This window comes from Dipteris shenzhenensis, chromosome 29 (genome assembly GCF_047967505.1).
Source record: "Dipteris shenzhenensis isolate YYH24624 ecotype China chromosome 29, Dip_SZ_1.0, whole genome shotgun sequence".
Classification (NCBI taxonomy): domain Eukaryota; kingdom Viridiplantae; phylum Streptophyta; class Polypodiopsida; order Gleicheniales; family Dipteridaceae; genus Dipteris; species Dipteris shenzhenensis.
The window spans coordinates 36,948,794-36,974,484 of record NC_141624.1 but is presented as its reverse complement, the minus strand read 5'-3'; the positions used below and the strand labels follow the sequence as shown (position 1 = coordinate 36,974,484).

Below are 25,691 nucleotides of genomic sequence, written 5' to 3'. Positions count from 1 at the left end.
CGGTGGAAAGGTGCCACAGAAACTGCGTCGTATGCCTGTGTGCAGAGATATTGGGAGTTGCAGATTCATGCCTGTTGCCTGTTGATGCAAAATCGTCACTAGGAAGTGACTGTGTGGTGAAATACCACTTTCGTCAGTGTTGCAGATCTGCCCCTGTGAGGCTTTTCGCAGAAGTTTTGCTATTTGCCCTTGTGAGGCATTTGCTGTGTTTACAGGTTGCTGTTGCAATTCGTGATTTGTAAAATGTCTGAGAATCTGTCTACCATTGTCAGTGAGAAGCTTGACAAGAACAACTTCCAAGCATGGAAGTTCAGGATGACAAACTTCCTTATGGGAAAGGGAGTTTGGGATTACATCAGTGGTGAAACTGCAGAACCAGTTTTGGGTACTGCTCCCACTCCTGCTGAATTGAAGGCCTTTAAGGAATGGCATGAAAAAGCCAGAAAATGCTTGTATTGGCTATCTGTTAGCATTTCAGATTCTATGATTGTGCATATACAGGATCTAGAGACGCCTAAGGAAGCATGGGATACATTGGTGAAGCTGTATAGCACAAATACCAAAGCACGGAAGATGCAGCTAAAGCAGGAGTTGCACAATGTGCAAAGGAAAAATCTGAATATAAATGAGTATTCCTTGAAGGTGAAAGGCCTTGCAGATTCTCTTGCCTCCATTGGAGCACCTGTTGATGATGAGGACTTAGTGTCCGTGACCTTGAATGGTCTTGGGAAAGATTATGCACAATTTCGGACATCCATTGGAGTCCGTGAAACATTTCCTGATTTTCAGGAACTTATTGCTCTCTTGCTGAGTGAAGAGCAAAGGAATGGTGGCTCAGCCACCTCAACTTCTCAAGAGACTGCTTTCTACTCGAATACAGGTAGAGGCAGGGGTAGAGGAAGAGGCCGTTCTGGTGGCCGTGCAGGAAATCAGAACCAACAGCAACAACAGGAAAACCAGTCCTATGGAGGAGGACGTGGTAGTTCTAGAGGCAGGGGGAGCCAAAGAGGCCGTGGTTCATGGCAAAGGAACCAGCAAGTAAATAGCAGCACAGAATGCTATTATTGTGGAAAGCCTGGACACAAGGAGAATACATGCTATAAAAAGCAGAATGACATCAAAAGTGGAAAGTTGCAGCAAAGCAACTATGCATCATCAAGTGGGCATGGTGACGACAGAAATGAGCACCTTTTTGTGATGCAGCATATGGTTAACTCCATGTCAGGAGATGCTGCAGCTTGCAATGATGTTTGGTATGTTGATTCAGGTGCCTCTAACCACATGACCAGTCATGGTGAGTGGTTTCATGATGTCAGAAATTTGGATAAGCCAGGTTATGTTGAAACAGGTGATGATACTGCGCACCCAATTACGCAGGTTGGTAAAGTGCCATTGGCTATGCAGGATGGCAAAACAAAGTACTTGGCAGATGTACTTCATGTTCCAAAAATCACTAAGAACCTGGTTTCAGTTGGCCAGATGGTTGAGCAAGGTCTGCAGGTTAGATTTAATCCTGATGGATGCTTCGTTGAAGACCTGAAAAATAAATGCCGCTTGGTTGCGAAAGGCAACAAAAATGGAAGAATGTTCACCTTGGATGTTGATATGCCTGAGGTGAAAGCTGCTATGTTTGCGCATGGGAGAGGTGTCATTGCAGATATTGAGATATGGCACAAGCGCATTGGGCATGTGAATATACAAAGGCTGAAATCTATGCAAACGAAAAACATTGTTGCAGGTTTGCCTAAATTCAGAGTTGAGGGAATGCAAAAGGTATGTGAAGCATGCCAAATGGGTAAGCAGGCCAGACATGCATTTCCCAAAAATGCTAAGGTGAGCAAAAGACCTTTGGAAGTGATCCATTCAGATGTTTGGACAACCAAAGCTGCTTCTATTGGTGGATGCCATTATTATGTGACGTTTATTGATGACTACACTAGGAAGGTGTGGATTTATTTTATGAAGCACAAAAGTGAAGTGTTCAGCCACTTCAAGGCCTTTAAGGCCATGGTTGAAAAAGAGAAAGGTGTGCATATTAAAGTGCTAAGATCTGATGGAGGGGGAGAGTACTTTTCAGAAGAATTTTGTGAATATCTGAAAGAACAGGGAATTCAAAGGAAGTACTCATGCAGGTCTACCCCTCAGCAGAATGGGGTTGCAGAAAGGAAGAACAGGCATATTGCAGAAGTAGGACGGGCGATCCTAAATGAGAAAAACATGCCTGATTATTTTTGGGCTGAAGCAGTAGCAACTGCTGTTTATATTATGAACAGAACCCCCACTGCAGCTGTCCATGGCATGACGCCTGAAGAAATGTATACAGGCCAAAAACCAGATATTTCTCACTTGAAGGTATTTGGTTGCATAGCTTATGTTCATGTTCCTGATGAGAAGAGAACAAAGCTCGATCCAAAGGCAGAAAAATGCATCTTTATTGGATATGCTCAGCACCAGAAAGGGTATCGCTGTTATAACCCTTCCACCCGCAAAATGCAGGTGAGCAGAGATGTTGTTTTTGATGAAATGAGCAGCTGGTATGCACCAACTGTTATGGTAGGAGATGCAGATGCAGGAAATGGGAATGCTGCAATAAATGCAGAGCAGCAATCTCAAGCCTTGAGTGGACCCAGAGAGTCCTCTACTAGTGGATCTAATGCATGGACAGGGAGATTGAGATCTAGTGAATCGTCACATGGCAGTCCTGATAGTGTTGTGCAGGTATCACATAAGGGAAAAGAAAAAGTGGACCATGCCCCAGTGTTTGATGTGTCTGCTGGTAGCTCTCATGTTGATGGAGAGTCAAGCGGCTCTGAAATGAGCCTTGATGAGGAACTTGGAATTCCTTCTGTTGTTACACCTGGTGCAAGGAAAAGCAGGCATGATTTAAAGACTCCTGCAACTGATCCAGTTGTACGGAGGTCCACTCGTATTAAGTACCCAGTTGACAGGCTGAGATATGATGGGTATACAGCACATCACTATGCTTATATGGTCAAGGTTCTAGAAGAGCCAGAGCCCACATGTTTTGAGGATGCAGCAGGGCATAAAAATTGGGAAGCAGCTATGGATGAAGAGATGGCTGCCTTGGATGCAAACCACACTTGGGATTTGATGCCTTTGCCTCGTGATAAGAAGGCTATTGGCTGCAAGTGGGTTTACAAAGTAAAGCACAATGCTGATGGGTCTGTTAGCAGGTACAAGGCAAGATTGGTTGCCAAAGGTTTTGCACAGACATATGGAATTGACTATGAGGAAACTTTCAGCCCAGTTGCAAGGATGGCAACCGTGAGAGCAGTAATTGCTATGGCTGCTGCAAAGGGATGGTCTTTGCATCAGATGGATGTGAAAAATGCCTTCTTGCATGGTGACTTGCAAGAAGAGGTTTATATGATGCAGCCAGAAGGTTATGAGGATAATGCACACCCCGATTTTGTATGCAGGTTGCGCAAAGCCTTGTATGGCTTAAAACAGGCGCCGAGGGCATGGTCAGACAAGATAGGGCAATATCTTGTCACTATTGGATTTCAGATTTCCAATTCAGATTTTTCACTTTATGTGAAAAGGACAAACAGAGGGATTGTGCTTATAGTCATCTATGTTGATGACTTGATTATTACAGGTGATAGTGATGCAGACATTAATGAAGTGAAGCTGCTGTTGAAGCAAAAATTTGAGATGAAGGATTTGGGAGAGCTGCGTTACTTCTTGGGCATTGAGGTTATTAGATCCCCGAGTGGGATATGGCTGTTGCAAAGGCAATACGGTTTGGACATGCTGTCCAAATATGGGATGACAGGCTGTAAGCCTATTTCTGTTCCATTGGAGCAGAATGTGAAGCTCAATGCAGAAACAGGTGAGCTTCTTGAAGATATTACTATGTACAGGCGCATAGTAGGTAGCTTGATTTACATGACTATAACCAGACCAGATTTGAGCTATGCTGTGGGGCTGGTGAGTCAGTTTATGCAGGCACCGAGGAAGCCACATTTGGATGCGGCTAGGCGCATACTGCGGTATGTGAAGTCCACATTGCATTATGGACTGTTTTATGAAGCTGGCTGTGCATTACAGGTACATGGATACACAGATGCTGACTGGGCTGGTAGTGTCTCAGACAGGAGATCTACTAGTGGTTTTATGTTTTCCCTTGGGAGTGGTGCCATCAGTTGGAGCAGCAAGAAGCAGCCAACAGTTGCCTTGTCGAGCACAGAGGCTGAGTACAGGGGTGCAGCAATGGCTGCATGTGAGGTAGCTTGGTTACGGAAGCTACTTGCAGATATGGGACAGTCAGTTCATGCAGCAGTTGTCATTCATTGTGACAACATTAGCAGCATCATGCTTGCTAATAACCCAGTTTATCATGCTAGAACGAAGCACATTGAGGTGCATTATCACTTTGTGAGAGAGAAGGTTCTAGCTGGTGAGATTGATCTTGTCTATGTCAGCACTGAGGAGCAGGTGGCTGATATCTTTACGAAGGCATTAGGTACCGAGAAGCTTCGCAGATTTAGGAGCTTGCTTGGTGTACGTGAGATGGATTTGAGCTTGAGGGGGAGTGTTGAGATATCAAGCTCTATCCCCGACATATCTCCTGGATGACTATCATTTATGTCACCGTCTATGTTAGTTGTACTCGTGGTGTAGTTAGACTACCACGTATGTTTTGGTTTGGGTTCACATATGAACCACGTATTCTAGGTTTTGACATATAGGGTATTTCCCTCTTCTATTGTATTGTTGTTGTGTGCAAAAGTGAAGAAAGGCTTCACCCTCCAACCTTGTGTCCTCTCTCTTTTGTGTGTTGTGAAGAAAGCTGAACTTGAGTCTCCTATCTCTCTCCCTCTTTCTTTACAATACCAACTATGTGCTTAGGTGGGTAGCCTGCGCTGGAGAGCCCCAAGAGCACACCTACCAGTACGCGCACTATATGAGAAGAAGGGGGTAGGGTTCTCTGAGTTCTCGAGTGGTGGCCAGTGCCACTCCTCTGGGTCCCACTCCACCTCTGTCAAGGAGCGGCCCTCCCAAATCCAGAGTCTCTAGTCTTGGTCTTGAACAATTAGGGGGTCTATATGCCACGTTTTCCTTTGCAGCCCTATGATGCGAAGGCGCTGCCAGGGAAGCTGGGGGTCGATCACAGCCTCTCTACTCTGGAGATGGCTACCATCGGCGATGGAGAAGAAGTGAATCGAGGAGTTTGAGAAAAGGCCTGCAACAACCAAAGGAATGCCGTGAGGTGTGAACTGCCCTAGCCACCTCTCATCTCCTGGGAGGAGCTGTCTGGTGATCATGGGAATCCTCCAACCTGTAGGAATGGCAACATCGATCTCCGCTCATCGAGCCTGGATCCCACGTGCCGTACCTGTTGCTGCTACTAGCTTGCCTGGGCCCAACTGGCTATAGACATCCCTCCAAACCCGGAGCGAGCGCATAGGCCCACGCACCCTGAGCGCCCATGGGATATGGGATCTCTCTCCAAGCTGGCGACCTATATCATCTGTCACCTGGCTGCTCCAGATCAGGGGCTGTTTGTCTATCTCCTCTCAGTAGCTGGGGGGAACCTAAGCGAGGCTGTGCTGCAACTTCCTCCAGACCGAGACGAGGCTGCGGAGGAAGGGGGAACGGGGCTGAAGTGAAAATCCACCAAATAGATGGCTGCCAATCACCCCCTCTCTGGGGGATACACGCATTGAAACCATGTTGAAGCAAGAGCTTCCACGTTTGCTCTCCTGGGGTCAGACCGCAGATGACTAACTTGCCAAGTAATGCATGAATCTGCAGTTCTGGATCTATGATGCCAAGACCGCCCTCTGTCTGGGGGAGAATGACCGTCTGCCAGGCGACCCGGGCTGTGGTGGTGCCGAAACCATCTGAGCCAGACCACAGAAAGTTTCGCACCAGTCTCCTCAGCTGGGCTACACATGATCTTGAGAATCACCAGCAAGATGCCACGTACCAAGTAGTGGCTAGAAGGACCTGATTGACCACAAGGGCCCTACCTGCCAAAGATAGCCTAGCCGTGCTCTAGAAGGCTAGCTTCCATCGTATGGAAACTAGGACCGGTAGGAACTACTGAGCCGGCGTGATATCCAGCCCTACCTGGAATCCTAGGTAATGTGTCATCTGTCCTCTAGGGATCCAGCGAAACCCCAGGAAAATACCCCACTATGAGCTAGCTCCCGGATCCGTAAGAAAACCAACTGACTCACCCCAGCGGCTAGGCAAAAAACCTCTAAAGATAGTCTCACTTGCCCCAATGACTCGATATCATCCTGCACATACAGGGCCATGTCGTCTGCATACTCAGAGTCTAGAAGTTCTGCATTGTCCCGAATAGGGAGGTGCATCCCTTGAAGACCAGTGGTACGGGCTTGTAGGAAGTGCGTCATGGCCTCCGCAAAAAATAGGAAGAGGTAGGGTGCAAGCGGGCAGCCCTGATGTACCGAGCGCTCGAGGGTGAATCTCTCCCCCATCCTGCCACTGATGATAACTCGGCTGAAGGCCGATTTGTAGAGGCTAGCAATACCTTTGATCCACTCGTCTGGGATATCGAACCGAGAAAGTGTGCCCTCCAAGAAGGACTAGTCTACCCTATCGTATGCCTTCTCAAAGTCAAGAAGGAGTATGGCAAGGTGCTGGCCACTAAGCTGGGCCCACTCCGTCGCCTCTGAGAATGTGAAGATGTTGTCCAAAATGCTGCGATCTTGGACAAAATCAATCTGGGTATCATGGATTAGGTCATGTAGCAGGGGTCGGATGCGGTTGCTAATCATCTTGGCGAGGATTTTATAGGCAGTCGAGAGGAGGGTGATAGGGCGCCACTGTCTGATCTCCTGACGGTCCCCCCCTTTGGGGATGAGGCAAATCAAGCCTGTCGCAAGGCTCTCTAGCATCTTTCCACTGGAGAAGATATGCTGGAAGGCTGCGAGCAAGGGCTGGTGGATCTGCTCCCAGAAGGTGGTGAAGAAAGCTCTAGAGAGCCCATCCTCACCTGGGCATTTCTGCCCATCAATAGTGCTCACAACATCATGCATCTCTGCCACGGTGAAAGGGGCGAGAAGGGTTTCACTCATGCTAGGCTACACGAGCGACGGCGTATACCTCCACACCTCCTCCCTGCATCGGCGGGCATGAGGGTTTGGGGGCTCCTCCTGGAGCAAGGATCTGCAGAAATCTGTTGCTAAGTCCCTGACCTCGTCTGGATCTTGTCCTGACACTACCATCCTGCGCTCTAAGAGATCGAAGCTGTTCCCCTGCTGACCTCTGGCCATGAGTCCTGAAGAACTCTCTACACATCCTGTCGCCTTTCCTAGCCCAAAAGGACTTGGAAGCATGAAACAAGAACTTTGAGCGTCACTGGGTGATCTCCTCTAACATGGCTCGTGCTCTAACCTCTTGTCGTCTGAGCTCCTCAGAGCCTGGAGAAGACTGCTACATCCGCTGTATCGAGGCAAGGTCTCGTCTGAGACCCCTCTCCTTTGCCCACCACTGCTGCTTGACCAGAATCACCTCTTGCTGACGTATGAGACTAGACTCGGCAAGAACCTGAGCTACCTGAGCTGCCATATCCCTCATGGGGTCCCAATCCTGCTCCCACAGGTCCACTATCATGCTGTGAACTGTTGCTCTGGAGTAGATGGAGTCTGGGGTCTGGCACGAGTGTGGAGGTAAGGAATGAGAGGCTGAGTCCAAGACTAGGATGACTGGGGCATGGTCAAAGAGGGTCATCCCTGGAATCACCCCTGACTCTCCACCTCTGCCTATCGCCCAATCACTAACATAGAAATGGTCCAACCGCTCCAAAAGTCTGCCTCCCTCCCTCCTGTAACCCTAAGAGAAGTCCAGGCTCCCTGTCCATCTGCAAAAGGAAGGCTCCCTCCAACTGCCCCAACCTCCCACAGCGAACAAGAAGGAGTCCGATTCCGCTTACTCCACCTGAGCTATACCGAGGAACTTTGGGCCCCGTCCCTCCTGATCCTCTAAAGCCTCAAGGTTATTGAAATCCCCTCCAACAATCCAAGAATCCATCTCTGGCAATAAGTCTGTCAAAGAGCTCCAAAAAGCGGCTCTCCATCTAAGGTCGGTCGGGGCATAGATATTGAGGATGCCGATGCGGGATCCCTCAATATTCAAGCCCACCCAAAGCGCTCGTCCTACGATCAAGGTGCCAAAACCAAACACATGCTGAACTAGAGAAGCATCAATGGAGGTACAGACACCCCTGCTCGCCAATCGAAGGTTCTCAGTAGGTGTGGGAGCGTCCTATGAGGACCTTCCCACACTTACTGGTCTGAGAAGCTGAAAGCTTGTGTTCCTGCAATAGGAGCACATCTACCCTTCCCACCAAAGCTGGCTGGAGCTCTTGTCTGAGCACCATCTTCCTGGGGCCGCGGGTTCTTGATGAGTGGAACCCGTTGACGTTCCAAGAGATAATGCATATACTCATGAAGAGGAGAGATGGGCCACAAATAGCTGTCTGCTTGGGTCGATGTCAAGGTGGTCGGAGGATGTCCAGTGTGCAGATGAAGGCGCTTCTATGAAGGTTTTGAAGGAGAGGCCGGATCATCTGACCCATTCTCTAAAACCTTCAGCAGAGGGGAAAGGCCCTTCGTCCCATGGTGGTAAGCTCTCTCTAACCATCTCGAAGCCTCCGCCAGGGAAATACTGTAGAAGCTCGCTACCTCTGAGGTCCTCCAAGGGTGGAGCCCTTCCGCGTAGATCCACTCCAGAGGCGGTCGAATGATGACCAAAAGGCAGAATCGTTTGGCGATGTGGCGCCATCTCAGACGAACGTCACCCTCCTTCCACTGCTGCTGAAGAAGCTCCGCTGCTCTGCTACCAATCCATTCCTGCACCTGCTCCTAGGACTCTCCCAAACATTTTCATTCGTCCATTGCTCATTCCCGTCACTGGTGATAGTGAAGGGATAGCTAGGACCATCATGGGGGGCAAGGACGGACACCTTACCCTCCCCCCCTTTCGAAGGAAGAAGATGCTGATGTCTAGGCATGCAGGGAAGGAGCCAATACCAGCTGCATCCAAGTAATCCCAAGGTCCTGCTCGATAAAACTCCAAAGGTGGAGCTCTAGGAGCTGCCCTTGGGTGTGCGGACGAAGATGAGGAGTCAGAACCAGAAAGAGGGGTGCTAGTTGTCGAAAGAGCTAGAGTGGTGCTGGCCGTTTGCGGGGAAGGGTCTCTTTTCTTCACCGGGCCAGGGGGGATAGGCGCGGAGGAGGTTTGTGCTGGCTTTGGGGCCACAGGCGAATGGGGGGTTCCCGCGGGATCATGCTCGAGGGGGAGGGGGGAGCTGAAACCAAAGGTGCCGGGGGGGATCCCGGAGGGGGGGGAAGGGAAACCGAGGAGGTGGGGGGAGGAGGGGGGGCCAGGGTGAAGGATGAGGGGGACGCTAGCTGACCTTCTCCTTCCCTTTCTCCTTCCCCTTACCGGGCTGCTACTGATTGGTGACCATAGGGGTCTCTTGCTGGAGAGGGGGGGGCTTTTTTGTTGCTGTTGTGTTTCCTTTCCATTTCCTTTTAACCTCAGTCCAGCCTTCCCCTTCGAGAGGGGGTGTCGATGCCTGGCGGAGGGGATCCTGAGTTGCCTAGATGGGGGCCATCTGAGGTTCTGTCCTCGTGAAGCGAGGGCAAGAGCGCGCCTGGTGCCCGAAGCCGTGGCATCTTAGACACTGATCTGGGCGACCAGTGACCATAATGAGCTGCGTCACCACACCTGTGTCCGTCTCAATCTCGAACTCCGAGGGGATACTCTGCAGATCTAGGACTGCCACTTTGACACGTGGCACCCCTTGGGCTGTTGCCGCATCAACGAAGGTGTCCTGCATGAGCCAGCCAAAGTGTGCCCCCAAGTCCTTGATGATTGGGTGAAGCTCTATTGCGAGGCCTGGGAAGATGAGGGTAACTGGATGGCGGGGAATGCGAAAGCGAGCATCGAAGTCTGCTACACTGAAACCCCTATACCAAGGGACCATTAGGATGATCTTCCCACCCACAGAGGTAGGGGACCGTCTGACCATATCACTCACAGCCTGTGCTGAGCAGAGCTTTAGCTAGAAGATACCACGTCCCATAAGTGCGACCTCCTCAATGTGGTTGTCCTCAAGGTAAAGGGTGGCAACCAGTCCCTGATGTCTGCTCGTGAAGGGGTGTAGCCAATGACTCTCCCATAAATGGACGTCTGGGAAAAGTCAGTGGCGGCCTGCTTCACCAAGGAGACCTAATGCTCTGTCAGTGTTATGTGGTAGGCTGAAGGAGGGGGGGGTCCATCTAGGCCACCGGTTCCGGACTTACAGTCACCATACCACACCGACAAACTACGAAAGCTCCAAAAGGCGGGGGAAAGGATGCGGCAAAGGCGAGGGAGGGAGGAGTGGGGCAGAGGCGGGGGCGAAAAGAGGGAGGGATGGAGATGTACGAAGAAGCGGGGGGAGGAGAGGCAGTAGAATGGGGAGAGAATGGCGAAGGAGGGGAGGAAAGGAGGAGGGAGGGGGGTGGCAGCGCATCGCAAGATAGGGAAGGGGAGGGAGGAGAGGTGAGGGGGTGGCAGCACGGCCCGAGGGAGGGCGGGGAAGCAAGGAGGAGAGGAGGGAGGGGAAGGGGGGGGTGGCAGCATGGCGCAAAGGTGGGGAAGGGGGAGAAAAGGGGGCGGGGGGGTGGTAGTGCAACGCGAGGGGGGGAGGCGGGGAAGGATGGAGGGGCGGAGAAGGAAGGAGAGGGGGGGCGGATGGCGGGCGGAGAAGGAGGAGAGGGGGACGGAAAGGGGCGCGGCGGCTGCGAGCAGAAAAGCGACAGAGAGGGAGGAGGGGAGGGGGTAGACAGGAGCAGGGGGGGTGGGAGCATTCGCAGGAGCAACGTTCGAACACATATAAGGTCCTAGAGTAGGATGCATGTCCTTATGGGCCACCCAGAGGTAGTTGCTTTAGGGAACTTGAAGCTCTGTTGGAGAAGGCCGACTGTGTATGTTGTAGGAGTCCTTGAACTCCTCTTTCAACTAAGGTTGAGCTGTAGGGATTTGTAGCCTCTCTTTCCCTATCACTCGAATTACAAGGGAAGAAGAGCACTCTCTCTCACAATAGATCTCTCAAGAAACAATGAATGGAATGGAATGGAAGGAGATTAATGAAAATATCTCAATCACTCATGGACGAAAATTCCTCTCAAATGGACGGAAATTTCTCTATCACTCAACGGAAGTGAAAGAACACTCAATCTCTCTCGATCTCTCGATCTCTCTCCCACTCTCAAGAATCGCAATGCCTCAGCGGAAGGCAAGGGAGCTCTGATACGATGACAAAATATGAAGAGGGGAGAGGAGAAGAGTGGAGATGAGGAGAGAAGGCACAGCTAGACAGCACACCACAAATGACTAACTGTACACTAGATTTAGTTGGAAAAAATAGAATATATACAAACCCATTTAGGGTTAGGGTTAGGGGATCTAACCCTTTCCTTTATAGCACTCTATAAGGTTAGTGCTATGCACATATGATCACGTGATGGTGCTATGCACACATGATCACATGATGTTGAGCGTGAACTCTCAACAGTGGTAGGGAAGAAGAGTGAACCACCATTTGGCGTGTGAATCAATGTTTACAAAAAACCTGCAAACTATATACAATGAACTTGCAACAGTCTCGTTTTCACCTGTAAAAAACATTTTCTCAATTTTGCAATATTTACAAAATTTTAGGCAATTTAGTTATATTTTAGCTTTAAAAGTTGTAAAGTCTCAAGAAAAGACTTTAAATTTTCGAAACCCCAACTTTCCCCAAGTGTTGTGATTTGTTGAGAAAAATATTTTTGGTGAATACTGGCATGAATGCAAAGGCAGAGCCATCCACTGAGGGTGCGCTGAGGGGCACCTGCGTGTGGCATCTTTAACTTATTAACCACGAACACAAGGAAAAAAATGAGGACATGTGGCAGCTTGGAGGAGAAGAGCCATGTTTCACAAAGAAGTAGCTCTTTGATGGAGGCTTGGAGAGGGGAGGAGGTGGAAAGACAAGGGGCAACTGTGGGAAGAAGGAGGAGTTAATGGAATGGAGGAGATGGAAGTTCAGCTTTGGGAGGAAGGAGAAGATGGAAGGTCAATTGAATGAAAGGAGGAGATGGAAGGTCTCAGAGCCATGGCTTAAGACTTAACCAAAATTTCAAAAGCGAATCCAAAAATACAAGGTGAATTGATTATTTAGCAATTTAAGAATCCATCAATGCATGTGCCAAAAGGAGCTTCTCTCTCTTTCTCTCTCTCTCTCTATATATGTGTGTGTGTGTGTGTGTGTGTGTGTGTTTGGGGGAGGACACTTGGTATATTCATATGTATATATGTATGTATAAGCACATATATATACATTTGTGAATCACATGTGTGCACACATTCTCACGTGTATGTATGCTATGAGAGAGAATTGAATATATATATATATATATATATAAATAGATAGATAGATAGATAGATAGATAGATAGAGAGAGAGAGAGAGAGAGAGAGAGAGAGAGAGAGAGAGAGAGAGAGAGAGAGTCCTCATCACAATGATGTCCAAAAGAACACAATGATACAAAAGATATTCGTAAAGCCTCCAAAGCCACATACAAAAAGATCTAATAGATCCACATAGAGCTCCCCTAATAAGTTGAATTGTGTTTGTTGAGTATAGAGCAAAGACAACAAATTCAAAAAGATACAATAGATCTACATAGAGCTCCCCTAATAAATTGAATTACATGTGTCGAGTAAATTAAACTTAAAATTTTGTTTATTGACATTTTAAGATCCCTCCTTGAGACCAAGCGGAGCAAGTCTCGAACCCATCGTAGACGCAAGTGATGCAACCTCTAAGTGGAACTAGAATGCTTGGCCAGCTGCTGCTAACTATATGGGCGATTGTAAGTAGCTAATAATAGGTCACATGATCTAATGGCCTCGAAAGTGTCACATGGCTTCACAGGATTTTAGAGTTTCATAAAATGCTCGAGTGCTGGCCATAGTAGACACGGGTGATGCAACTCGTTCATCTGTAAGGCTAAGTGCACGCAAGGCCAAAAATCATGCACCAGCGATGAATTTTTGAGGTTGGCTCAGAACTCGAGGCATAGGTGGAGCGCCACTAGTGCTCAATATGGCACCTCAATTTTGGAGGGTACAATTTTGAGCACCAGCTGCACATTTCCTCTCTAGCCAATAGGGAGGTGGCACCTGGAGGTGACAGGGGTTGAAGGCACCTTCAATGCTCTCAAATGGATGGGCAAGCCAATAGAAAAAGGCTTGCAGTCATCCACAGAGCTCTATGCCTGAACTAGAAGAGAGCTTCAATAACTGCATTGAAAAGATGTGTCCATTCTGGCATGTGAACAGATGAGTTACTTCGCTCGAGTAGCGCATTTTTACAGAGTGTGCATTGACTCTAAGTGGAAAGAGGTTCTTGGTGTTTCCCCCCTTTGAATTCAAAAAGTTATGCTATAAAAGCTAAGTGAATCGATACATTTTCAAGACATTCGAATCGATTGAAGCTTTTTGGCTATGGCGACACTCCACGATGCAGCTCGGGCGGGTGATGTTCCTGCCTTGATTTCGTTGCTCGCCGCAAACCCTCCATCCCTCGACGCTCGAGATCGCCATTCTCGCACTCCGTATCCTTCACTTCTTGTATGAATTTCAGTTTACCATGCCTTTTGAATCCCTCGGTTTCGTTTTTGTGCGCTCATCCTGCGAGCCTGCTCCCAGGTAAGTACTATTCGTTGCGTCTGAGTTTTATTTTGCCTTTTCCATCTGGTCAGGACCAGGTTTTGTGCAGCTTTGGCTTAGGGTTTACGATTTACAGATCGTTTGCCGATCCTTAACACGCTTGCAGGCTTCATTTAGCCTCATGGGCCGGACAGGTAGAGACTGCGCGTTTTTTGTGTCAAAAAAACGCAGACGTAGGAGCTGCGGCCGGAGACGACATGGCAGCGATCCATTTCGCCAGTCAGAAGGGGCATACCGAGATTGTAGGGGTTCTTTTGGGGGCAGGAGCTTCCGTGAATGCTCGCACACGCAAGGGCATGACAGCTCTTCATTATGCAATCCAAGGCAGCCACTTAGATGTGGCAAAGCTGCTAATAAAAAAAGGTGCCAATCTCGATACGCAGAATAAGGCAGGCAAGAAGCCGATTGACTTAGCAAAAGACCAACAATTTCGAACTGCGGTATTGGCCGCAGAGGCAGATAGGAGGGAAGCCAAGGCGTCACAAGCAATAGACAAGAAGGCAAAGTCCCCAAGCAAGAATTCGGCACCGCTGTCAAAGCAGAATGTAGATGCTACACTGGACAAAGAATCTGACGACACCTCAATTGAATACGGGAACGAAGAAAGCAAGATTTCACCTCCCAGGAAAAAATCTAAAGTGCAACTTTCACATCTTGTAACTGAGCAAGAGTCTGGCTTAGAGAATGAAGAGAACGGCTAAATGTGTTGACCAGCTTGAGTGCATGATAGAGTGATGACTTAATACTGGGTGCAACTGGCCCCCCTCCTCTGGTAAATAAATCAATAGGCTGAATCTATACAATTGTAGATTATGGCTGACTGCTCCTTGTGCATGATGAACTTCGCACGAGCCTTCCTATGAGGGTGGAGTGGAGAGGGCTGACAGCTCCTGCTCTCCTACAGCTATGGGGCTGAAGGGGCTGCTTGCTGCTGATCGAGAGAATGTTGGGGTAGGAAGCTCTTTTGAGGCTACCCCCCACACCCCCCCAAAAAGAAAAGCATCTCAAGGGCAATCTGCCCCAGGTTGGGATAGGCATGACCTGCCTCAAATCTGCTCGCCTAGATCTGGAACAGAATTGGCTGCTTCAGGGCCTAGCTGCTGGTGCCCTTTGCATCCACAGGGAATTGCATCCACAGGGAATTGTCTAATCTCAAAAATTTGACTATTCTTCCCTGCCTTTGGCACCTTCAAAAAATGAGTCGAGGCCTTTTCTTTGCGAGTGGTTTTGATGTTAGCTGTCTGTTGTCTGTGCTATCCAATTGCGATCCTCTCCTGAAAGGATGGTTTCTCATTCTCTGCTTCCTCTACTCCTACCTGCTGCAAATTTGCAAATAATGTTCTCCTCGAATCAGGGGAAATTTTGCAGGCTGAACTTGGCACCTTTGGCAGGTAGATAATCGCCTGATTTTGGACACCTCTCCAAGGTTGAATCTGGATTATTCTTTCTTACAATTTTAAGGACATGCTTGCATGTGCTGTTGCAGTTTTGGCCCAACAAGGATGAAATTGACACATGAACTGCTCATGTAGAGAGAGTTTGTAATGAGCTGATTGGACTAAGTAGGCATCTGAACCCCATGGGGAGAAAGATATTTGCAATGTGGTATCGCTGTGATGGTCCTTTGTATGTTGTATGTATGAGGAACCAATACAGAGGCTCCGGTGGGGATCGATATTGAAGAGGGTGATAGAGTACTGATGTCGATCCATGCAACGAAGGGGGCTGGGCAGATTGGAGAAAGGGGATAGAATTGGCAGAGGGAAGAGAGAGGAAGAGGGAGGAGGAGTGAGAAGTAAGGAAAGGGGAAGAGAGAGAGAGAGAGAGAGAGAGAGAGAGAGAGAGAGGGGAAGAGGGAGATAAAGAGAGATTGGGAGAGAGAGTGAAGGCAGTAGGTAGGAGGAAAGAGGTGGCAGATAGGATTAGATGTCACATCAAAAGTGTACAGTGAGGGGTGGATCGGGACTTATATAGTCCCTCCACATTTCGTACCTAAGAGGCCTCTAAAGGTCCTCTAAATTGGCCCTTTGCCCCCCTTCATTATTGCCATTTGCCCTCAAAATTTTACAGCATGGCTGTCAAAAGTGCAGCAAACAGCAGCTACTAATCAGCCCGGTAGGAGAGAGGGTTGGTCCTGGACATTGCTTTCTGATTGCCATGAATTCTCATCCTCAGGGAGTCCCCGCTACTTGATAAGATACTCTATGTAGACCTTGTTTTGGAGTACATGGTCTCTTAAACCCAAGATGTGCTTTGGAACATAGAGGATGTGGCCCTCCTCATCCATAGGTGGCAACTCAGGAAGACCATGGACATGCTGTCCCACATATGGTTTCAGTTAAGACACATGGAAAACATCATGGGTCTTGGAGCTATTGGGTAGCCCCAACTGAGATGCTACCTCTCCAACCTTGTGGATGATCCTGTAAGGACCGTAATGCCTATGAGCAAACTTTGTGTTGGTATTACCTTTCAACGAGGCATAATGGTGCTTATGGAGATGCAAACACACATAATGTCCTTTGAAAGACAAATCTCTTGCATTTGTCTGCATATTTCTTTTGCTTGGCTTGGGCATCTTGTTAGCCTATTGCAGAAGGGCATCCATCCTCTCCAAGTCATTCCGTGCTTGCTGATTTTTCACAGTATGTCAGCAATTGAAGAAGGCATCCCGACCTTCCATTTGTACATAGCCTTAAATTGGCTCACGCTAGTAGAGAGATGCTTGGTACTATGGTAGCAAAATTCAGCAAGTGCCAACCATTTAGTACTTCGGAGTATCATGACAAAAGTGCCTCAAATATTCCTCCATCCATTTGTTTACCCTTTTCGACTGTCCATTAGTGGTATGCAATGCTAGGTTTGAGTAAAGTACCCACTGCTGAAAATGACTCTTGCCAAAAGTGACCCGTAAAATTTGCATCTCTGCCATTGATAATTTCCTGAGAGAAACCATGATGCTTAAAGACATGCTCAATGAATTGCCAAGCAACCTTTGATGCTGAATGCCGGGTCTTAGTGGGTATGAAATGGGCTTGTTTTGTCATTCTATTCACCACACCATAGATGCAGTCCCATCCCCTCTTTATAGAGGGCAATCTTGTGATGAAATCCATTGCTATGTGCGTCCATTTGCCCTTTGGAATGGGTAATGGTTGCAAGAGACTTGCGGGTAATTTGCTATCCACTTTATTTGTTGGCGAGGCAAGCATTCAGCCACGTATTTAACCACATCTTGCCACATGTCTTCCAAGGTAAATCTCTGCTTGATTCTTTCATATGTTTTAGTAACACCCGCATGTCTAGCCATGGGAGAGGAGTGCACAAAACCAATTGCCTATATTTTAAGTCTGGCACTAAATAAATCCTATCCTAGTATCACAACATACCATTATGCAATTTGAATTACGAATGATCTTGACTAAAAGGCTTCTGCAAATTTGAAAATATGGGAGCTGCTTTAGAATTTTGCATACACTCTTCTTGAATGCCATGAATCTACTCCTAATATATGGTAGAGATAGTAGACAAATTGCAAGCCCACATTTGGACAAGGCATCTACATCTAAAATTTCCTTCCCTTTTGTGTGCTGAATGTCAAAATCATAGGATTGGATTGTAGCTAACCATCTCTTTTTCTTATATGACAATTTGTCTGGGTGAGGAAGAATTTCAGTCTCCTATGATCTGTTTTCACCTTAATTTTGCTCTTGTATAGATAGTGATGCCATTTCTTGAAAGCATGCAAGATAGCCAACATCTCTTGATCATAAACATGGTAATATTGAGTTCTTTAGCATCAAACTTCTTGCTTTCAAAGGCTATTACCTCGTGTTCTTGTCTCAAAGTAGCCTCCAATCCTTTGCCATTGGCATTTGCCTCCATAATGGAAGGATGTGAAAAATCAGGGCATAGCAAGACAGGTGTATGAGTGAGCAAATTCCAAGTCTTCAAAGTTGCGTTGTGCTTCCTTTGACCACAAACAAGCATCTTTCTTCAAGGGGTTAGTAAAATGAGCTGTCCTCTTGGCAAATTTGCAAATAAAGCGCTTGAAAGGGAGCAAGACCTAAAAATCCTCGCAATTGGGTGGGGTTTTGTGGATGTGGCCAATCTTTGATGCATTTCATCTTTGCGGGATTCACCCGAATGCCACGTCTACTCGCAATATGCCCTAGGTACTCAACCTTCTCTGCCATAAAAGTGCATTTGTTGGCTTTTGCATAAAGCTGATGCATCCTCAAAATTTCCAGCACCTACTTCATATGCCTAATGTGCTCTTGCCTATCCAAAAGAAACAAATGCACGCATCTCAAAAGAAATGGATGCAACATCTTGTTCATCAGTGCCTAGAACGTGGTTAGTGCATTAGTCGATCCAAAAGGCATCACTTTGAATTCATACAAACCTCGCTTTGCGTAGAAGGCTCATCTCCTTCTTTCACCTTGATTTGATGGTAACCACATCTCAAATGTATCTTCGTGAAAAATTGAGCACCCTTGAGTTCATCCAACATGTCATCTATCCTGGGTTTGGAAACTTATTCTTAATAGTGGCCTTGTTTAGATCCTTGTGATCAATGCACATGCGGTACGATCCATCTTTCTTCTTTACCAAAAGCATTGGGGAGATAAAAGGAGAAGTGCTACGAGAGATGAAGTCCTTCTCAAGCAATTTCCTCACATGCACTATCACTTCCTCCTGCTCAACCTTACAATGACGGCACGGGTATTTGTTTATGGGCTTACTACTAGGATCTAGAACAATGGCATGATCCACATCCCTCTTGGGAGGCATATCAACAAATACATCAGCTTGCATATCACAATCCTCAACATGGGGAATGCTATCCCCTTGAGATACTGACACATTCAATGCATAGAGGGCATTCTCCTTCTTGAGCTCTCTGGCCAACTGCCTTGTTGAAATGACCTGCAATTTAGGATTGGCAATGCCATGTAATGCTATAGCTCTACTCTTATAGACAAAGCTGAGTGATAGGGCATTTAAATCCATGTTGATTTTACCCAAAGATTTTAACCAATCATAGCCCAAGAGGACATCTATTGGGCCCACCTCTAGTGCCAAGAGATCCCCAACAAATTCATAATCCTCAGAGAGCTTGATCCTTGCATCTTGGCAACAAAATTTGTTGATTTTGCCATCTCTACTCTTAGGCCAATCTCAGTAGCAATCAGTCCCACCTTTAAGGTCTTAGAATTGATGACACTATCAGTGCTACCGCTATCCACAAGCATGTGAATAGTCTTGCCATTAATTTTCCATTTCAATTCGATAGTTTCAACACTTTTGGCACCCATCAAGGCGTGAAAAGAGACAACATAAATTGTTGGGTGCACATCCCAATCATCATTCGATACCTCAATAATCATGTTCAGTTTGGCAATGCCACTATTACGCATTCTGCAAACTTCTCGATGCTTAGGAGTCCACTTCTCACCACACTTAAAGCATACGTTTGCCCGCTTTTTGTTGTCCATAATAGCCTTGGTGTGTTGTTTAAATTTTGTTGCTGCCTGTAATAGTGGGAAACCTCGGAAATGGTGGTGCTGTTGATTTCCTATCATGCCAATCAGCCAATCTAGGCTTCTTCTCACTTTCATAAGGAGCACCATGCATGCTTCCCGTTACATTCTTATATTTGCTGAAATATTTTGGCTCAAATACTGGGCTGCCTCTCAATATTCTGAGGGTTATGTGCCTTCACATCTATAGCTAGGGAAGGACTCAATCCCTTTCTTAGATACGTCTTGTACAAACAAGGAAAGCCTCCAAAAGCGTAGCAAATACTCTTGGATTGTACTAGTTTGCGACAATGAAAAGAATTCAGCCAAGTACCGATCCAAGATGAGTGGGGATATGAAGGTAGTAACCATCATTTCTTTAAAACCGCTCCATGTGGTTGGCCTTAGCGGTGAATCCCTCATATACCGCCACCAAGTATGTGCATATTCACAAAGATTATGCGGTCCTTGTCTTGCTTTGGGTAGAAGTGGAAATAATCTTCTAGGTTTGTAAGCCACTTCTCCATGCACTGTGAGTTTGTCCTTGACATCCTTGGGTGCATAATTCTTGTTTGTGTAACTTGCAGAAGTGCGTGCATCGTCACACTTGATGTTCACATAATCGGAGGAAGACATCTCAAGTTTCATGGCATCAAGTATTGCCTTATATGAACGCAAGGAATCTGACAGCATCTCATCAAAAGTGGCATGCTGCCCACCACTAACCCCCTGCTGTGTAGTAGCTGCAACCATCTGATGCATGGCTCCGTCTAGTTGTATGTGCTCACTGACGGAGTGATAGGTGCATGAACCCTTGGTTGGGTCTCTTTGCCAAATGCATCTCTCTAAAATGATGGCATGCATACTCGTTGGTGCGGTGAAAGGGGCATTAACCGGATGCATACCAACAGGTCGACCCAAAAGAGACGGCTCTGCGTTCATAGATGTAGAAAATTACGAGCCAAAAGATGGCGTGACATCCTGCAAGAAGGTGCTTTGTGGCACAAAGATTGCATCATCCAAGTCCAAATAATCCCCATGCTGGGGTACATGCAACGGTCCAGAAGACTAATGCTCATAGGCACGGTGGGGATCTTCCATAAAACCCTTGCATGGAGCAAAAAAAACTTCTTGATTGTCTAAGTGGTCCCCTTGCTGGGGTGTGGGATGCTTGCCCTTATCTTGCATAGCCTGGTTGATCTGTTGCTCGATCTGCTATCCCATATGCAAGAAGGCATTCTGAAGCATAGATGAGAGAGCATCCACAAATTTCCCTTGGTCCATAGGTGTAGGAGATGCAGGGCAAGTAGTGGCATCTATCCCACCTGTAGGAGCACTCTCAGTAAATGCCATCTGGTCCTGCTGAGCAACCTTAAATGGTGTGTCCCCATCCTATGATGACTCCTCAACACGAGATAGATGCTTGGGAGGCATCGTGATTGTCTCGTGGGGGAGTACAAATGGAGGCAAGAAATGAAGCTAACTCGGAGAAATAGACAGTAAAACTTGATGTAACGAGCACTTGAGAAGCACTTGAGATGCTGATGGAGAAGCTCGAAAGAAGGTGGATGAAAAAGCTACAAAATGTGGCCCAAATAAGCCCAAACGGGGTTGGGAAAGGCCTTGAAATGGCTATGAGAAAGCGGCTCGAAAAAGGATTTTTTTCTTTTCTTTTTTTTTGGGAAACGGGGGGGGGGGGGGGGGGGGGGGTTCCTAAGTTGCCTAGGATAATTAGGACCTGGACCTAAGACTCCTAGAACTGTTAAGGCACTTAGGATGTTGAGTTAGTTGAACCTAACCTAACCACCACTTGGACTATAGTTAGTTTAACTCCACTAACCTAATTGACCCCGACTAACTAAACCTAACCTAACCTAACTAGTCTAACCCAAGTTAAACTAACTTTATTTCTTAGACTAAGGTGTGGGAAAACTAGCCACGATGGCGACATGGGTAGAGTAGGACGCGAATAGTGATGGTGTGGGTGGAGCAGGAGGTAGCACACGTGCTCTTCTAGATGGCTCTTCAAGGTGACATAGGTGACGACACGACTAGGGCTGGGTCGCGTTGATGGCGTACGGACTTGGTATCGACGACAGAGTGATGGAATTGCAGCCCTTGGGATTGGATGGTCTTGGTATCGTTGATGGATGCTCTTCAGCCCTTGGGATTTGAATGGAGCTACGAACTGTAGTCGTTCACCCAGCTCGGATGGTTGTTCGTAGATAGAGCAACAAATTGCAATTGTCGTCCCGGCTCGGATGGCTATTCATTGTTGGGATTCGGATGGATGGCCATTGGTAGTATCCACACAGACCATGGCTGGTTGTAAAGGAAAAGCGTGTTTGACAATGTTGTGGGCTTTTGAGGAGAACCTCACGTAGTTGAGCAATTGTAGGTAGTTCGGGCGACAGGCACAGGGCTAGACGTTAGCTGTGTTGGCGCAGGGTTTGGTGCTTAAGCGATGTTGCGTTGCAGCCACCAATCCCCATGTGATTTTCAATTGACGTTGAAGCTGGTTGTTAGTGTTGTATTGCTCTATCTTGGAGTTGTCCTTGCTTGACGCTAAGACAACTTGCACGGGGTATAATAGAGAGCACTGAGAATGAGAAGAAGTATTAGGAAAGGACACACAGGCCCTAGGAAGGAGCTTTGATACAAATGCAACGAAGGGAGCTGGGCATATTGGAGAAAGGGAATAAAATTGGCAGAGGAAAGAGAGAGGAAGAGGGAGAAGGAGTGAGAAGTAAGGAAAGGGGAAGAGAGAGAGAGAAGTTAGGAAAGGGCAAGAGAGAGAGAGTGTGTGAAGGTAGCATGCTAGTAGGAGGAAGGAGGTGGGAGATAGGATTAGATGTCACATCAAAAGTGTACAATAAGGGGTGGATGGGGACTTATATAGTCCTTCCACATTTCTCACCTAAGAGGTCTCTAAAGGTCCTCTAAATTGGCCCTTTTTCCCCCTTCACTACTCTTCAAAAATTGGAGCTTTTGGTAAAATTGCCTTTTTTAGTTCTCAAATTGACTAGTAGACATTGTCCTCTCAATTTCACACACAGCTTGCAAGAACTTGGGGCTTTTTGTCCCGTTGACTCTCATGCTTTGGGAACATCAATTTCAAGTCTATTGGAGAAAATTTGTGCATACATTGGGGCAAATTTGTGTAGCACTTTGGCAAGGTGACCCTTTGCAAGGGGGTGTTTCCTTGGGCAAATTCTTGCAGCAGATTTTAGGGACAACTTGTGCATTTTGCTCAATGTTGGAGTAGCCACTTTTGGCATTCACAGTTGCAAAGACTGCTGTAATTTTTTACCTAGCCTTTGCAACCAGCAGTTAGATACTTTGAGCAGCTAGCTCTTTGTAGGGATAATGTCGAGGCTTTTACATTTTCAGGGCACTTTTTTTTGTTTTGGGAATTTTCTTTTGCAATGGCACACCCTCAGTCTCTTGGAATGCTTGCCCATGAAGATAAGATGGATGGTACCAACTATCCCATGTGACCATACTTGGTGTGCCACTTGTTGGTATCCCATGATTTTTGTTGTATTGTTAATGGATTAGAGATTAGACCTATCTCTTCACCACAGGCACTACCATTGCAGCCACTACTGCTTCTGGTTCATCTTCCACTACCCCCACAGTATCTTCCCACAGACCCTCCAACACCCTAGCAAATTCATTGGGCTAAGAGAGATGCACATGCACATGAAGTGTTACTATGAATAGCAAGAGCGAGGTTATTTGCGAAAGGCTATGCCTAGCCACATGGCATTGACTTTGAGGATTCACTCCCTCTTCACGCATCATGACCATTCGGTGCGTCATTGGTCTTGCATCCTACAAACATTGAGAGGCCCACTAGCCCTGATCACCATGCATCCTTGCAGAGAAAGTCTGCAGCCAAGTTGTCATGGCATTCTTGTTTGCCTTGATGAACAACCTCATGCAGCGCCGTGTCTCTAACCCTCGCTTGTAAAGATGGATGTGATATCATGAGGGTTGGTCCTTTTAAGATTGTCTATGAGCTATTCTATGCTGAAGATTCTTCCCGTGTAGTATTTCACAATACACCAGTCACACCCTACCCTACCTATGTGTGCTTTGTGGATGTATCTTCACCTGATTTTTAGTTCAAGCTACCTCTTTCCATTGTTTGTCCATAGATAAGCCTCATTTCGTCTCTCTCTTTTCCATTTTCCAAGCATGGCTGACATTCCCATGTTCTGTGGATGGGTTGAAGAAAATCCAAATGAGTATCTTGTGGCCTTCAAGTGTCGTTGTGTTTCTCTCAACTTTCTTACTGAAGATAGATGGCTGTTGGTTCTTCCCACATTTCTAGAGAGTTTGGCTCAAGTGTGGCATGAGAAGCATGCCGACGACGTTCACCAAAGCTGGCCAAGGTTAACAGCAGCGATGATTGAGTATTTTGGCAAAAAAGAGGAGCTGGAGAATGTGTACCTTAGGTGGCAAACTTGAAGTAGTTAGAAGGTGAGACGACACATCGATATGTGGATCGAGCGGCCGTGCTCCTGGACCATTTAATTGCCATGCAAGAGGATCATGCTGAATTTCGAGCTGGAATGACTCAGCATGTGCTGGGCTACCTTGTAGCAGGAGCAAGTGACAAATTCCACCTCAAGCTTAAATGGGAGAATTCAGAAACTATGGTGCTAGCACATGAGATTGCTCAAAAGTTTGATAAAGTTCAGTCTGTTGACCCTGCTTCAAAGAAGACGATTGTCCCTCCGCAACCCCCTCAATTCTTGCAACAACAACCTGGGGGGTCTAACTCAGGGGCATACCCCCACCCCTCATCAGGGATGTATCCACCGCCTCCACCTCAAAGGTATGGTCCTCCCTTAGATGCTTACCCTCAGCAAGGAGTATATCTTCAAACTCCGCCTGGAAGATTTTCCCAGCCTTGCCCATAAGCCCCCCTCCTTCCTACTCCCCCGGCCCCTTCTGCTAAAGAACCCGGAGTTAATGACCTAGCCAAGGCCCTGAATGATCTTTGGCTTGAGATGGTGGGCATCAAAAATCAAGCCAATCGCCCTCCAAGAGAACGTGCCAATGTTGTGTGCTATGAGTGCCACCAGAAGGGTCATTATCGCACGGAATGCCCCAATATTCCAAGGGTGAATCTTCTACATGAATCAGGAGGGTTAGGGGATCGAACCCTTTCCTTTATAGCACTCTATTGGGTTAGTGCTATGCACATATGATCACATGATGGTGCTATGCACACGTGATCACATGATGTTGAGCGTGAACTCTCAACAACCCCTTCTTTTGATCACACGTGCTATCTTACATATTGCTTAGTGGCCCTGCTAAGCATCACATTATGTGATGATATGGCAAGATGATATGTCCTCGACTGATGTGGTTGGCTAACAACATGTTTATGTGAATGGTTCGAGTCTACGAAAGAGAAATCCTCACTATCTAATCAACTTTGTTCCATAATTGTAAAATGTAAAACCAACAACTTTACTGGAACTCATCATTCTATGAAAACTCATCGGTGAATGAGAAACTAATAGCCATCACTCGCCACAGAGTGGTAACACTATATTAGGGAATTTGGGAATTTTCATATAGTTTGGGAATTTTCAATATGGTTAAGATTTGGCAACACGGTCAAATCTTAACCCATTACTTGAAAGTGGAATCCATCCTAAATAGCGTACTAGGGAATCCTCCCAAGTCCCACTTTCAAAATTTTGGCCACATGGTCAAATCTTAGCCTCTTACTTGAAAGTGGGACTTGGGAGATTCCCAACTTTTCCAATATGGTGTTTGGTAGAGATTGATAGGCATTGGACATAGCATAAGCCGACCATTAGATACCCAGGGCAGGCGAATAATAGACTGACAACTACAGAGATTGCTCGTGTGTCGTTGGATTAGCTTTTTGATTGTGCAAACAGAAATAGTCATTGCATCCATGCCTTGAGATTGACTTCAAGAGCTCAATGCACCATGAGATGCATGCGGGTCACCAATAAAATTGGCCCCTGGTTTCACCGGTTTGCTCTCGGTGGTAACAACCTCCTAGGGTTGGCAGAAACGCAATCCCAACTATTCGATCATGCTTTTTTCATTATCAGAAAACTTGCCACACACTTTGACTAGTTAAATTTTGCATTTTTGTATCAGCTCTAGTAACACCTCGATAGCTGGAAGTTGATCAAATAAAGATCAAAGGTTGTAAGGAGCGCCTCGCTACTACAACCCTCAGATTAAGACACTGATCCAAGGGTTCACAATAGCCACATTAAATGTGACGACCATAGCACAAAGACACACATGCATGACTGTCGATTTAACTTTTTGATCTCACGGTGTGTAAATCATTCCTTTGGTAGCCCTTTGACTAGCAGTCACCATTACTCCACTCGCAAACACTCAT

The 25,691-nt window shown here is 46.9% G+C and overlaps 1 protein-coding gene across 1 annotated transcript; it reads left to right on the top strand.

Annotated features, from left to right (window-relative positions):
* The first annotated feature begins 13,035 nt into the window (after nt 1-13,035).
* Nucleotides 13,036-14,471, top strand: LOC147882786 (Ankyrin repeat family protein). Its single transcript, XM_087400830.1, has 2 exons — nt 13,036-13,645; nt 13,867-14,471. The coding sequence occupies exons 1-2, from the start codon at nt 13,536-13,538 to the stop codon at nt 14,459-14,461; spliced, it is 705 nt and encodes a 234-aa protein (XP_087256956.1). The 5' UTR covers nt 13,036-13,535; the 3' UTR covers nt 14,462-14,471.
* Nucleotides 14,472-25,691: the final 11,220 nt, after the last annotated feature.

Coding starts and splice junctions, on each gene's coding strand:
- LOC147882786 (XM_087400830.1), top strand. CDS start 13,536: ATGGCGACACTCCACGATGCAGCTCGGGCGGGTGATGTTCCTGCCTTG. Junction 13,646..13,866: donor GATCGCCATTCTCGCACTCC/GTATCCTTCACT, acceptor ACACGCTTGCAG/GCTTCATTTAGCCTCATGGG.